Source organism: Mytilus californianus, unplaced genomic scaffold, assembly GCF_021869535.1.
Source record: "Mytilus californianus isolate M0D057914Y unplaced genomic scaffold, xbMytCali1.0.p SCAF_9, whole genome shotgun sequence".
NCBI lineage: Eukaryota > Metazoa > Mollusca > Bivalvia > Mytilida > Mytilidae > Mytilus > Mytilus californianus.
Window position 1 is genome coordinate 4,962,913 of NW_026262745.1, and position 16,997 is coordinate 4,979,909.

General features: G+C 32.5%; 1 protein-coding gene across 1 annotated transcript; it reads right to left on the minus strand.

Moving 5' to 3' along the window:
• Window positions 1-1,357: 1,357 nt before the first annotated feature.
• LOC127715759 (transmembrane protein 144-like) lies at window positions 1,358-6,773 on the minus strand. The gene is made up of 5 exons (XM_052221908.1): window positions 6,687-6,773; window positions 5,298-5,392; window positions 4,617-4,723; window positions 3,872-4,143; window positions 1,358-1,441 (listed from the first exon to the last, which is right to left on the minus strand). The coding sequence occupies exons 1-5, from the start codon at window positions 6,771-6,773 to the stop codon at window positions 1,358-1,360; spliced, it is 645 nt and encodes a 214-aa protein (XP_052077868.1).
• Window positions 6,774-16,997: the final 10,224 nt, after the last annotated feature.

Sequence of the window (16,997 nt, forward strand, 5' to 3'; positions counted from 1 at the left end):
AGAGGATTGAAAATAATAAAATCGATTAGAACTCAATGAATGAAAATACGTAAGACGTCATTGTGATAATGAATTACATTATTATATTTATTCGGCATATTATGATACATATTTTGCTAGTAATTTCTTTTTACAAATTATCATACCCAGGGGCGGATCCAGGATTTAAGTTTAGGGGGGCGCAAACTTAAATTTTCGCCGAGCGGATATCCGCCCTGATACCAAAAAAGTTTGAAATATAGTTAATCATACTTCTTATAAAAGTTTGATTTAAAATAACATCGTTTTCGATAGAAAGATTAAATTTGTAAAGCTACAGGAATGTTTAATGAGAATGAATCTCGTTCAATAATGTGTATATATAGAAAAGAAAGTAAATGAATTTCACATAGTAAGCAAACACAATATATATCTCTGGTCTCACCATTTTAATTTAACCATGATAGGTTTTAAATTTCACACAATCATGCAATTTGGAAAGCAGAAACAAAAAAGTTGTTACGAACTAAAATTCTTTTTATATAAGAATGTTTTTAATATAATTGTGAATATATATTTACCTGAAATTGTTACATACATTAAGTGTAGAGATATAGTATTCCATAAAAGAGGTCAATTTTATTAGTCAACAAATACATGTATCATACCGTAATCATGATAATCATATGATAATTCAGTGCGTTATAATTTTATAACATAAATATAGATATTTGACTATTTACAGTATAACTTTACAAAGATAAATTTTTATACATGGTGGTATATATATAAATTTGTATTGCACATGTTAAAAATTAAAAAACCGGAAATCGATTAGACTGTTCGAATTCTTATTTGAAATAAGATAAAACATAATAATTTTAACAGAAAAAATAAGTCCTTAAAAAAAAAAAAACAGATACGACCAAGGAAGACCCAAACCTTAATTGTTGGTTGATAAGAACTATAAGAACTATAAGAACTATGGTATCAGTTGCACAGTACAAATCCAACCGTAAATATCTCGAACAAACGATTTGGAATTGAAAAAAAGTTTTGCCTCTGATGGAGTAGCGAGAAAATCAAGGGTAAAACCAAGTAAGTATGTTCACATGACTTTATATCTTTTTCCATCTATTATAAATAAGTTAACATAGATTTATTTTAAATTCGAGGTTCACTGACTATAGATTTCTGCTGCTTAATCCTTGAGTAAGGGTCAATGTTCATCTAGGTTTATAAAATGTCTGGCATAAAAGACATAAAACGACATCGTTGTTCATAGCAAACTCTTCCGAAATTGAGGCGTTCTTCGTAAGCTGTAGTGTAACAAAAAAAAATTAAAATAACTCGCTCTTTATGGTACTGTCTTTCAAAATTAGTGCTTCGATACTCCAGCCAGAATTGCTCCAGTGATGCCCATTGTAAATGCTATCACTAGGATCAGTAAATTATATGTACCCTAAAATAAAAATGATATAAATGCAGAGGTGAAATAAATAAATACAATGTTTCTTATTCAGCGTTGCTTCCTATCACTAGAAGATATTTAAACGCCCTCACCTAGTTGAACTAGTAAAGTACTCCGTTAGGCAGCTCATATAATTTGCCAGACAGAAATGTAAAAATTCACTTTACATTCATTTATACGAACATCTTTTGAGACAAGAGATTTGTTTATTGATATGCCCGACAAGAGTGTCTGATACAACAAGAGCTAGAGATACATAAAATTTTGTAGACAAAAACACAATACGGGAATTCTACACAAATATTTTTTTTTCTGAATCATATCACGATATTAATCAATTTATGAACTGCGCGAAATAATCTCCTGGTTAAGGTGTATAATATGTTGATAACTAATAAATAAAGGGAAATATAAATAGATAGATAGATAAACATATGGAAAGAAGGAAAGAAATACACAGTCCACGTGATACATTTGTAACATCAGTATTGATATCATTGGTCGTCAAAGTGTTGATCATGTAGAACTCAAATATCAAAATCTTCATCATTCATCATTAGAGAGATGTCGTTTATCTGTATGATTTTAATATATAAACTAACCCGCTGTATTTGTTTGCACCTGTCCTAAGTCAGGAACCTGATGTTCAGTGGTTGTCGTTTTTTGATGTGATACATAAGTGTTTCTCGTTTCTCGTTTTTTTTTATGTAGATTAGACCGTTGGTTTTCCTGTTTTACTGAATTTACTGTTTTTATGTATTACTGAAAAATTATTACACCAGGGTTTTCGATATCACAAACTAGTCAAAACATTTACTAAATTTTATCATCGGTATAAGGACATCATTCGTAAATATAGCTCAACATGCAGACTTCTTATACGTTCAGGTATTTCACATCCAATTTTTTATGGAAATATTCTTTATAAAGCACAAAAATGTCAGTATTCACCTCTGAAGCTAACAATACCTTTAAATAGACTTATTAAGAAGGGATATAGTTACGATACTGTTGTCAGGTCATTAAAGATTGCATATTTTGGCGTTAATATTGATTCACTTATAGGGTCTTTGCATCGGCACTAAACACATTTATTTAAAAACCAGTTGTTGGCATGACACGGGTTATGTTCTTCTCATATATGTTATGATACTAAACCCCTAACGGGAAGGATTGTGCCTGATATTCATATGATGAAGACATAATCTTTCAATCAGTTTAATTGAAGTCTGGAGCTGGCATGTCAGTTAACTGCTAGTAGTCTGTTGTTATTTATGTATTATTGTCATTTTGTTTATTTTCTTTGGTTACATCTTCTGACATCAGACTCGGACTTCTCTTGAACTGAATTTTAATGTGCGTATTGTTATGCGTTTACTTTTCTACATTGGCTAGGGGTATAGGAGGAGGGTTGAGATCTCATAAACATGTTTAACACCGCCGCATTTTTGCGCCTGTCCCAAGTCAGGAGCCTCTAGCCTTTGTCAGTCTTGTATTATTTTTAATTTTAGTTTCTTGTGTACAATTTGGAGTTTAGTATGGCGTTCATTATCACTGAACTAGTATATATATTTGTTAAGGGGCCAGCTGAAGGATGCCTCCGGGTGCGGGAATTTCTCGCTGCATTGAAGACCTGTTGGTGAACTTCTGCTGTTGTCTGTTCTATGGTCGGGTTGTTGTCTCTTTGACACATTCCCCATTTCCATTCTCAATTTTATTGAATGGTTTTACACTAGTCATTTTTGGGGCTCTTTATAGCTTGCTGTTCGGTGTGAGCCAAGGCTCCGTGTTGAAGACCGTACTTTGACCTATAATGGTTTACTTTTACAAATTGTGACTTGGATGGAGAGTTGTCTCATTGGCACTCATATCACATCTTCTTATATCTTCTCATTGGCACTCATATCACATCTTCTTATATCTATAGATGTGTCGGAACGACAGCCCAGCTCGCAAAAAAAAAATTGTTCAAAGTCCAAAGCCCGTAATTTCGGCAAAAATCAGTGGAGCGGAACGAAACGTAAACTCGATCTATAACTCCTCATAGTAGACTCACATACTAAAAATCAGCTCAATATGTGAAGGCGTTTAGAAAAAAAGTCCGTATAATTGTTTGTTGCGGAATGACGGAATGACAGACAAGGGTAAAACTATATAGCTCAAACCACTAAGTGGCGGGCCCATGAAAAAGGATATGTAGAATGATTGCCAATGAGACAATTATCTAGCAAAGACCAAATAACGTCGAAGTTAGCAACTGTAGGTGACCGTATCAAATATTAAATGGACATCGCTATTTCGTATTTTGTTTCAGAGGCATATAGATGTTATAATAGGATAAAAAAACACTGCCCCATCTTGTTTATAAAATATGTTATAGTAAAACAAAATTCAATGTATTACACTCCAGTATCTTCTTACCTTAATTTCTTTGAAGACAAGAACGCCCCATAAAGAAGCTACAATCGATGGTCCAGTTGTGACAATAGGAAATGCTACTGGTATTGATAAAGATCTATTTGCTACAAACCAGCAACTGTTTCCAATTGCCCACATGACACCAGATATTAAAGCAGGTATCATTACTTTTGGGTAGACCTTTGGTTTAAACTTCATAACTATTATGTATGTAACAAAAAACACCGTACTAGTCACATATATACCACAAAAATCTGCAAAAACATAATCCAAACCTGAAATATAAGATTGTTTGATTTAAACCGGACATTTGTAGTCAACTTGAAACTAACAAACATTACATCATTATAAAAACACTTAATTCAAAACGAGTGATCGAACAGCATATTTACTCGTGATGTAATTAATCATTTTATTACATCGATTTTTAATATTACTGTAAACTAAAAATAAAATGCGAGGAACTCGTCTATTTTTTCTTAGCGTCTTACTTATTTTTGATGCAACTAACATTGTTGACAACGTGCTTACAACACATATTCTGCACTTGCATGAAATCAGAGTAGTAAAAATACATGATTTATTTAACATTTGAAATATTTGTTTTACTATAGTTTATTACAACCAATGTAATAATTTGCAACTACAGTCATATAGCTGTAGGCTTTTAACGGTACTCTTTTCGAGTTTTTCACTCTGCAAAACATTTTTCAGACTGAAGTAAGTACATCTAAATTTTGTTTGATACCATTTAACGTTGCCCCTGGGTAAAGTTCTAGATGATCTTGTACATATGTAGCTCCAGTAAACATTTGTCCATACATAAGACCAGAAAATATGCATAGAATCAGTCCTCTGAAATGAGAAAGAATGATAAACAATGTGACGCTTTTAGTAGAATTTGATAGCGTTAAGTAAAGTAGAAAATGAATCATTTTATTAAAAGAGGTACTAGCAATAGCTTCGAAGATTTGTCAAATCAACATGAGTCAGTTACTGTACCGTAGCTTCATATATATTGATCAAACCTTTTTTAAAACTCAATCTACAGCTTCGTACACGTTAAATAAATTTAGAGGGAAGAACCCCAGGCCCCTTTCCACTTCGTGCATTCGCCAATGCATTAAGGATGATATATTAAGATACTTCTTTTTCGGTTAGGTTGTCTTATTTTTTTTTTTGCGTTCATTTATCATTTCCTCTTCAGCGAAAACCGGTCTAAATAATTATGTGATTCAATCGCATTTATCATACTTCCATAATTATGTACATGCATAATATAATAATAAAAGTAAATTGATATATTGATAATTTAGAAACAGTTCGGCGGTAATAATAGCATACGAATCAAGACCCATGCAAGTGAATTTGAGTGCTGTATATTTCAAAATCACATTCTTCATGCTATAACATAATTGCTCATACTAACACAATTCTTTGCATACCAGGAGAGAGACTGTCAACGTAGGATTTTTCCTCACCTGCAGTGTCAAAGCTTATGCTACTGGCATTTTTTTGTAATTCCTGAAAATATTGATGTAGACAAAACATTGTTTTGTTATTTTGTTCACAATTTCTACTTCGGTAACAAACATAAGTTTAGGTACATTCTAGTTCATTAGTGTTCAAGAATCATTTATCAATTAAGTAGATCCAAATCAAGATAATAAAGCAAAAAAACAGAGGGAATCGCATGAATTCTAAAAAGAACGAGACCAGGAGCGTCGACAGGGTAAGCGTCTACAGTTCTGCATGCATGAATTTCCACAATTTGCCAATTCAAACAAATTAAAGATACGTGTGTATTGTTTGTGTCGTTTGGTTGCAGACTCAAAGACATATATCTAACCTCTCCTTTTATCCATAAACTACACGAAAACAATTGCCATACATTTCACTACTCATATAAACAGAGAACACACGTCCTCTATAAAAATGAATGGAACATAAGATAGCATTAACAGATACAGAATTAAAAAAAAAATAAAATGAAGAAGAAAATCTGAAAAGGTGAAAATATCATGACTACCTGCAGGATAAGACTTTTGATTGAACCCTGTCAAATCTAACGGAAGTAATTTTGTATCGATGTACAATAACAAAACTCTTGTGAAACCTTAGAACACATATCAGTTAGAAGCGCTGGTTTTACTATTCGTTAATATGATGGAATTTCACCAACGATGGACTAGAATGCTCAGACCTTAGGTCAAGATCAAGATGAGTCTTGGCATTACAGTAAAAGCGTTATACTTTGTTTGTTTGTCATTTGATAACAAAAATAAATAGGACGTTCATTAGCAACGTTCAATGAAATAATTTAGATTAAGCGGTATCTTCTTTGGCAAGTTATGTCTGAACATTGATTTGGGAATACTGAACGTAAATCAGAAGTTGAAGGGTCGAAACATTCGAAAAAGACCAAGAATGAATAAAAAAAAAAACATCAATGCATCGGTATTTATTTCAAAGTAATATATTTCCAGAACCTACCGGTCTATATATTTATACACTTTGGGATTTGTAGTCCATTATCAGTGGCTTCGAACCAGTCATCAGAGAATTTAGATTAACCTTACATATACAAAAATTAATTATTTCATTATCATTGTTTTTATTATTATCATTGTTTTTGTTATTATTTTAGATAATATTACAATTGATGACTTGCTGATTCCTATATTATTAACTAACTACTAGTATACATGCATCCACTGTTTTGAATTAATATATAAATATATAAACAGACCGTTACTATACATAACTGAAATAATTACTGAAAAATCAAATATCAAAAGTCTATATTTTCATAACATACCTTTGTCAATAAAGATTCTTTCTCGTCTTCTTCTATTGGTGAAACTTCAGTCTTCACCAAAACAAAGACAAATGCACTAAAAGACATTAAGAGAGAGAGACGAATGGTAATACTTTTATATGATTTTAGGTGTGTTTTCTCAAACAAAAACCAACTTCGCCTACACCATAATAAAACAAAATTGACTGTGTTCACGTAAACAAACAACATTAACGATCAAATCATTTAGATTTACGTGTAGTCATGCTTTCCTTGTGCTTACGGGGTAGCAGCCTTTAACACTCATGCTTTGGGAGGTTTCAACTGCTTATAAAAATACCATATCACATGAATCGACCTTGCGTGTGTTAGTCTATCATTAATTTTGATTTTCGCAGATCGAGGTAATTAGAATAAGCCGAGAATCGGGAATTTCGTCAGTGGTTTATTCCGACGAGTGAAATATGTTCAATAGTGCTGATCCCACCCGAGCTCTATCCATTGTTCATGAGTGGTGCTTATTGCTCTATTTCAGTCTTCTGCTTCAAGGTTTGTAATGTATTATTGCTGTAGGACTTTTCAAGACTTTAGACATGACATTTCTCTAAGATTTAAAACCCCTTCACAATGTAATAGTATCTTGTTTTGTTGTTAAGCTGACCTTAAAACACAAATTGCAACGCCAGAGTAGTTCATGATCTCATTGTCTGGTTCTGATTGTTTTACACCAAAAAATCCAAATCTGCAAAATGAAGATTTTTTTTTTACATTCTTTGATCAGCGATCTATTAAAGTTAAGAAAAGGTAAGCTCTTATTTCTTGTCTCGGGTTGGCTATATTTTTTGTCCTTTTCTGTTATATTTGCTCTTCTCGAGCATCACTGAAGAGCTATTAATTCTCGAATCGCTTCATATATAAACTTTTTTTTGGTATGGGTTTTTATCATTGTCGTACGATTGCCTATAATTGCTTACATCGACTTCATTTGAACTTGGGTGGATACTAGAAGTTGTCTCATTGGCAACCATATCACATCTCCTTATTTTTATATATTTAAGGTTTCTTTTCATCAATTTGCTTTATGAATGAGGCTCTCTATGCAAATTTCTCTGCCCGTTAATGAATTAGGAAATAACAATGATTTTTAGTGATTACTGATTTTAGGATAAAATGTTACATTTGTAACGGTTCGGTAAAAATATTAATTTACATTTTTTTATACTCAGATAAATACATAGAAAAAATAAGATATTTGGCGGGTAAATCTGGGGATCATGCTATTTGTAAGGGGGTGTTCTAAGCCTGGAAAACTTAATATGAGTATAATGAGATAATTTGCACACTCTTTCTTCAGGCGTGATATAAAGTATTACCGTGGTAGTCGTAAATTAGCAGGCGATAATTCAGTGTCATCTTTTTAAGACTATTTAGACGAAAATTTAAACATGGGTACGTGATAGATTGTGGTCGATTTTATAGAAGTTACATTGTAATGTTACAAATAACAGGTTGGGGGTGTTATAATTAAACTAATATACTTGTACAAGCTGTAGCAGAACAATATACTTGTACAAGCTGTAGCAGAACAATATACTTGTACAAGCTGTAGCAGAACAAGTTGATGCTTGTAGGGTTTGATGCTTGTAGGGTTTGATGCTTGTAGGGTTCCAAATTGTACCATATAGGACAAGTCGGTCATTACCTAAGAACACATTTGGGATTAGTTGTATATATTTTGAAATTGAAAACTAATAGTTAATTAAACGATTAACATAAATAGCAGTTCTGTATACCTTAGTTCATTGTTATTTTATCGATTAGAAAAGAGATGTAGTATGATTGAAAATGAATGAGACAACAGTTCACCAGATCTAGAGTCCAAAAGGCGTAGATGTTAGCAATTATAGGTCACCTTACTACCTTCAACGATGAGCCAATTCATAAAGTATGGTTATCTATTACGGATCCCTAATTACAAATTTTATTTTAGCTTAGTAGACTTATTCCATAATTCCATGAAGTTGAAATCATCCCTTCGTAAATTTTACGGACGCCATCGCGAGTTGGTAAACCGTTATGGAATATCCGTTTCACAGATGACAACGGATATGTTCCAATTGTCGTAATTACAATCCCGTCCCCTCTTCCTCGAATGTGACCTATCGAATTAGACTTATCACCGGGTTTTTACGAAAATGAGCAACACGACGGGTGCCACATGTGGAGCAGGATATGCTTCCCCTTCTGGAGCACCTGAGATCAACACCAGTTTTTGGTGGGTTTCGTGTTGCTCATTCTTTAGTTTTCTATGTTGTGTTTTGTGTACTGTTGTTTGTCTGTTTGTCTGTTTCTTTTTTAGCCATTGCGTTGTTTGTTTATTTTCGACTTGCGAGTTTGATTGTCCCTTCGGTATTGTTCGCTTCTATTTCATATATCTTGTAAATAAAACAGTTTTACTACAGTATCAAAGTGGTAACACACCTTTTATATATTTGAAATAGACACGCTAATCTAGTGTTCACGTTACATCATTACATATCGTCTCATACGACGAGTAGATGCTGTTGATAGGAACAACTACACTACATATTGAAACGTTTCATATTAATCGTCATTTTTATTTTCTTGCTGGTATTTCTTTTAAAAAAGCACAGGTCTGACAGGCTTTTCGTTTCATTCATTCTTTTAAATTTTGACAAGATATCTTATTATTAATTTCTTTTTAGAATATGACCAACCTTCCTGTTGACCATCCACTAAGGAGACATACCATAGACCAAATACCAAATCCAAGGCCCAATCCAACAGTCTTCACAATAGGAACAACACATATGTTTCCTGCAACAGTAAAATAAATACAAACCGAGTAATATAGCATGCGAACAGTGTTGGCGAGGGAATCGTGAAGTATAAAGTTGGGAAAGGGAAAAGGAAGAGTATCCGAAATAGAAATGGATATAATGAATGAAAATGAATGTGTATTCATGTATTTGCAATATAATGGATTCATATAGCAAAGTTTCAAGCTACACATTCTTGTTAAACAATCAGAACTTAGATTTTCCTTTTGAAACTGGCAATACAGACATAAATATACATATAATTGTTAGTTTATCTGTGAATAATCAATATTGAATCTGTAATCATGTTTAAATAAATTTAAAACTTAACGAGAAATATAGTTATGACAACAGAAGAGGAAAACAGATTTACCGAATGCAAAAACAACTCCTCCAGTCATCGCTATCGGGAAGAAAGGAGGTTGTTCTCGAATTAACTGAACCACAATTCCTGCAAGCATTACCCCACTACAAAATATCCACTGGAAAAACAAACCTGTAGAAGTAGAAAGACATTCGTATGTAAAAATATCGCATGTAGAAATTTTCATCAAAAATTTGTATGGATACTAGGATTGATTTCTTGAAATATATCAATGAACGCTTGCTTATAGTTTAAAACCATCTTTGCAACTGAATAAGCAGTTCTATTTTTATTATTTTGTTGGTTGGTCGTCAATGAAATATATAACGTTTGTGTTATTGCGGTTGATAATGCATACTTCACATCTACATTATTTGTCCACTTGCTGCCTTTTCTTTAAAATGCAACAAAACCATCTTGATATCATTCACGAAAGATAAGATTTTAGAAAATCACAAATCCGTCCTTCCATCTTTATACTGGATACCTAATCGTCACAAATATCCTTATGAAGATTTGATACTTAAAAATTCTAAAAATCTACTCCAAAATTGCAATCACAATCTTTATCATTTTGATGCAATATCAAAACCTTTGATTTTTCTACGCTTTACACTGCTATTCCCCATGCTCAAATGAAAGATCAACACGAAATAACTATTGGGTCACAATCTCAAATGAGTTGACCGATACGATGTGTCGGTGCCTCAACTCACTTTCCACGTGTTCTCGCGATCTTAGATCTTAAGATACAAGTATAGTCGTCTGATCTGTAATTTTTACCGATTGTGACATTTACACTAAGTGTGAACTCGTTATGGCGGGTGATGCATGCATTACACTATACGCTTATCTAGTCGACGCACCCAGCCTTACTCCTTTTAGAGTTCATGCTATTTCCTAGGTTTTTGTTAACCCGAACATTTGGTTTGGAGCATACAAGATGACAGCTTTTCATAATACCCACGTTGTGTGCACTGAAACTTATACCCTAGCCCCGAGAAAAAGACATAAATAACATTGACCAAAACGAAACCAACCAAAATATTGGTATTCAACATCCATTCTGATATGATAATATTATTCATAAAGCAAAAAGTTTGGGAATTGTACTTTTACTCTTTATTTTTTGACTTTATAGAATATATCACTATTTGTGATTCTGCGAATTTTGATCCGAGATTTTGCGACAGGTGATTTGTGTGTTTCATTAAACAATCACCTTTGGTTTGTTGCGTCAGACATTTTGACTTGTAAGATGAAAACTGTACGGGACGTCTATTGTATCCAGCAATGGTGGTTGATAATGTGAGTAGTCTTATTGAGAAAGATTATAATTATAAACTGTTGTTCGATAATCGAGTAGTTTTTTTATCAATTAAAACGAATTTGAATTTGATATTAATTGTTTGAAAACAAGGACTAAAATATTTCTGAATTTAACTGCTCTGATATTCTGAACAATATATATATATATATATATATATCTTTTGAACTTCTTACCATCACCCGTTTTGTACTTTTTCACAGGAAGTGGAACACTGCCAAAAAAGAGGACGGCGATACTAGCTGTTATGAAGCCCCAGTATTCGGGTATATCTCCCGTTGATGGTATATCTGTTGTATGAGTATCTGTTGTATATGATTCTGTAAAATTCGTCCAAAATGATGTCATATTCTTTGATACTGATGATGTCAGTGGAATGTGTGAGCTCTGCCATGATGTAATATTTGAATATGCAGTAGTCAATGCCATATCTGAAGTCCAATTTGTTCATGTATCTATAGTGATGTTTTCCATTTTCTGTGTAAACATTCAAACTGATCATACATGTTTAGAACATTATATGAAATCTAACAACATTTTCAAAAACACAGCTTATTTAAATGTCGAATGGTTAATAAGTGTCGCATTCAAATTCGAAAAAGTCTTTACCTGCTTTCATAATATGAATGTGAAAATCGAGATTTATTGTGCCAACGTTGAAGTGTTCATTTCAAGAGTGCAAAAAGAGTGTCGCTTTATGGTAAAAACAATCATAAAATTAATTACTAAAACCAACATTGAATTTCTATAAATGAACTTATATGACTTAAGAGATAAGTATAGGATAAAACCGTCATTTTAAATGTGATCATTGGAATATTACTGATTCTTCAAGTGCAGGCCAACAACACTATTCATAGTCCCTCCCTGGCAGTCATTTCCCAAATTATGAATTTGATATAAGTTATTTATATCACGTGCATGTACATGTAGTAGTTGCAATGCATGGCAATGGTAAAAGTTCAATAATATTCAATCATTTATCACTGATATGTAGGTCTAGCTTTATTTTTAAGAAAAGAAAAAACCAGCTTCCAAATGTTAAAAGTGTAAGGGTATGGTTTGTTTCAACGTTGTTGAATATCTGTGTCACAGATCATTATGGAGGTGTTCCTTTCATCATAGACACATTCCATTTGTACTTTCTCGGTTATCACCCTATGCAACTTTTACTGGATTTTTACCTGACATTGATATATGATTGTTGATCCACTCCTTGGTATTTTCTTACTTTTTGAAATAAATCTATCCACCTTAGAAATTTGAATGAATAAGTATCACTCTTAATTCACATGGTATATCTGCTTACGTTCTAAAGATCTACTGCAAAATCTTCAATAACAATCTTTCAATTCTGATGTAAACATTAGATTTTTCTACGCTTTAGACTCATGCTAAATTGAAAGATCGAATAAATCGTCTCATTAAACAGAGCTTTTTCCACAAAAATTGGAATTGTGTGTAGATACTTTGTGAAAAGTTAAATCACAAAAATACTGAACTCCGAGGAAAATTCAAAACGGAAAGTCCCTAATCAAATGGCAAAATCAAAAGCACAAACACATCAAACGAATGGACAACAACTGTCATATTCCTGACTTGGAATGGCATTTGCTTATGTAGAAAATGGTGGATTGAACCTGGTTTTATAGCGCTAAACCTCTTACTTGTATGACAGTCGCATCAAATTCCTTTATATTGACAACGATGCGTGAATAAAACAAACAGACATAAAAGGTAAAAATGTCAAAATAGGGGTACAGCAGTCAACACCGTGTCACAATCTTAATCACAACAATACAAACAAATATTTAACAAAGAAGCACAAAAAAAGCATTTATCACATTTAACAACCTCGTTCATTGCTTACTTATTTTTGTATTTTATTTATGTATGCCAAATCAACCCATAAAGGATCGAGGGAAGAACTGCTCTTATTCAAAAATAAATATGCCGAAGATGATATCACCGAAATGCTGGATTTTTGTAACGACATTTCTTTTTAAGTTTGTGGATTGATATTTCAAAACAAAGTCAGTATTCTATTGGGTACTAAGTGTGCACCTCTTATGGCTTTTTATTTTTGTGTACTCATATGTTATAGAATTCAAACAAAACCCTCTTAAGGACAAAAAAGGATTTATAATCAGACTACTACCAAAACTAGAATATTTGCTTCATAATTTGATCTTTTCTTCGATTTTGACACAGATTGACGACTTCAAACTAGAATCTACATTTATGACAAACGTAATGATTTCAACTTTCCAATTGTCAAATTCCCATTTGTCAGCAATACCATATCCTCTGTCCCATTGTATGGTGTTGCATATCTCAATTGATATTTTACATTCATATATGTTGACTTCATTAGCAGGTGTGTGTTCTTTTGATTGACTGATACGATATGTATGTGTCTCAACTCCGTAGCGATATGTTGTCGCGTCTTAGATATCTTTAGATACCAGAAAAGTCGTCCAAACTGTAACTTAACCAAAAGTGTACTTTCCTATTTCCGATTGTGACATTTTGACCGAGTGTGAATTTGCATTGCGGGTAATTCATGCTTAGCAAGAGACGCGTACTATGTCGACGCACTCAGTCTGGCTCCTTATTCAAATTTTGTGAAATACAAATCAAGAACAAATAACTGAGGGAATCTCATGAATTCAAATTAATCAAGACCGGTTAAGTCGACAGGGAACCAGATTTACATAGAAAGGACTAGAGAATTTCAGATTTTATTGTGAATAATAAACAAAAGATTACATTATATCGTTATAATTTTTTCCATCTACGTATAGCTGTACATACATTTGAATAAAGGAAAGTGAGAGAACAAATTGTGTTTTCTCAACAGAGTGAAATAAAAACATCTTTAAACATTGTTTTTATTGGTATAAATATTGATTTTGTTATCAGTAAATTAAAATCAAACTAAAAATATTATTTGTATACACATATGCACATTCATGGCTCACAATTTTTCGATACCTGTATCTTGGCATTTCACAAGGTCATGTTTTCTCTGACTGTTAATGACGTCTTTACACTAAATCCATTGGATGTTTGATGTGTACTGATTGATATTTTAGTCTTAGCTGCATGATGTTTTTTATTAGTTGTTATTGGCTTTGAACTAGCTGTCAGTAACTGCGAGTACTCTCAGATCTGTATTTCGTGTCTTTTTTGATGTGGGGATGTATGAATACCAGGCCACGTCCTGTCTGTGTTTTTGTTAGATGTGGTTTTGCTTTGAATCGATCTGGTGAGTTAATATAAATAAGAAGATGTGGTATGAGACAACTCTCCATCCAAGTCACAATGTGTAAAGAGTAAACAATTATAGGTCAAAGTTCAGCCTTCAACACGGAGCCTTAAGCAAGCTATAAAGGGCAACAAAAAGACTAGTGTAAAACAATTCAAACAGGAAAACCAACGGTTTAATCTATATAAAAAAACGAGAAACGAGAAACACTAATGAACCACACCAACAAACGACAACCACTGAAAAACAGGCTCCTGACTTAGGACAGGTGCATAAAAATGCAGCGGGTTTAAACGTTTTAACAGGCGCCAACCTTAGCCCTAACCTGAAACAGTGGTTTAACATTACAACATAAAAAGACACACAATAAAATATCAATTGAAATGGCTTAACTCGATCAAAAAGACAATACACAAAAACAAGTAAATATACACTGAACGAATAAGTTTGATCTATGACACGATATAAATAAAAAAGATGTTTCAATGTCAAAAAGACAACTTTAACCTAGGAGAAAATGGCGTTAAATAAAGTAACGTACATAGGTAAATTCAAATATAATAATTTTGTTGTTAGGAGTACAGAAACATTTTTTACAAAATGAATTTGTTATTCATAGTACGAGTACAGAAGTGAAATTTTTTTCGACATACTAAATACTTATCAAAGGTGATACATATTAAAAATAGTAAGACGAGATATAACACAAAATAAGTAAACATTGAATAACAGAAATTAATTACAAATTGTGTCAACAGGTCATATTAACACGACGTACGATTTGAGAGTACTCGCAGTTACTGAAAGCTAGTTAAAAGCCAAAAACAATTAATAATAAAAAAATCATGCATCAGAGACTAAAGCCCTCTTCAACTGATTTTTATAGACTAAGTCTGTTCTTATGTTGTACTGTTACACCACTGTCACGGGTTAGGGGGAAGGTTTGGCGCCAACAAACTAGTTTAACCCCGCCACATTCTGTATGTGCCTGTCCAAAGTCAGGAGCCTGTAATTCAGTGGTTGTCGTTTGTTGTTGTATATCATATTTGTTTTTTCTTCATTATTTTGTACATAAATCAGGCCGTTAGTTTTCCCGTTTGAATTGTTTTACATTTGTCATTTCGGGGACTTTTATAGCTGACTATGCGGTATGGGTTATGCTCATTGTTGAAGGCCGTACGGTGACCTAGTATAGTTGTAAACTTTAATGTCATTTGGTTTCTGGAGAAAGTTGTCTCATTGGCAACCATACTACATCGGATTCTTCTCATATCTACAATGATTAAATAAGGACATAGTATTCATTTTTTCATAAATATTTGAAGAAAGAAAAAATAAAGAAAAGAAAAAAAAGTTTCCGTAATATGATTCTTGAGACCTTTTACAATACGTGTAATTATTTTTGGTATTTACCTTCAGTTAGAAGTAGTATTACGGTGCAAGGTTTATTTTATCAATCAAAAGATAATTGTGTGTCAATATATAATAAGTTTGATATAAACAATAACAGATATAATCAAAAGCACGCATATATTAATTAAATATAAGATATTCGGTTATAAAATTTTACATTTTTAGTATTAACGTTTATTAAAATAATAAGGAGATATACTATTAGTTACACAGTGTGCTAGTGACCTAATACGATATATATGGGGTCAGTAACTTCCATATGGGGTTAGAGCGAACCTTATATGGAATTTACTGACAGCATAAATATATTGTATTAGGTCACTTGCACACTGTGTAACGAATTTATCTTACCGACTTTCTTAACATGTGGCATTTATACTAGTGGCCTATGAAAGTGATTAAGTCGCTTCAATCTTAAGAACCTATTTCCATTGATCTATACAAAAACAAATAACAACAATAACAACTTGTTAGTTTTTAAAAAATGTGTTTTCTGCATTTATTTTCAATCGTTCAATTTCTTTATCTGTTGATCGGGCGAAACGTTTCAGATTTTTCCTCAATGCCTTGTTGTTTTTATAAGGGACGTAACACCACTACTAAGCGTATATTAAAATAAAACACGCCCACTAACCCCATATAAAAATATACAGGGTCTCCACGTGTTCGCTTTTAACCAATGATATTCCTAAAAGTGTTTAGGAGAAAGATAATTATTACTATGTTTGATATGTGTATTTAGAATATTCGATATAAAGAAAGGGTTCAAATTAATTCTATTGTTTTGTAAGAAAGTATGAGAAACATCTTTAAAACGCATTTCCCACAACACACATACTACAGAATTACAAGAGTGCACACGCTGAAATGTCTCGCCTTCTTTACTAACCATTGATATTATGTTGATAGTCCTAAATGAAAGCTTTACTACAACTATTACATAAACTTAACATGATCCAAGAAAATTAAGTCAAGGTCATATAAACCAAACGAGAAATACATGTACACCTTAAAATCATTCAATACACTAAATATAGTTGACCTATTGCTTATAGTTTCTAAGAAACAGACTTAACCAAGAAAACTAAACATTGACCAATGAACCATGAAAATGAGGTTA

Excerpts from the sequence above, each read along its gene's own strand:
- LOC127715759 (XM_052221908.1), bottom strand. The coding sequence starts at position 6,773 with ATGTCTTTTAGTGCATTTGTCTTTGTTTTGGTGAAGACTGAAGTTTCA. Across the intron at positions 5,393-6,686 it reads AAGAATCTTTATTGACAAAG|GAATTACAAAAAAATGCCAG; the intron begins GTATGTTATGAA and ends CAATATTTTCAG. Across the intron at positions 1,442-3,871 it reads TTGTCTTCAAAGAAATTAAG|GGTACATATAATTTACTGAT; the intron begins GTAAGAAGATAC and ends TTTTTATTTTAG.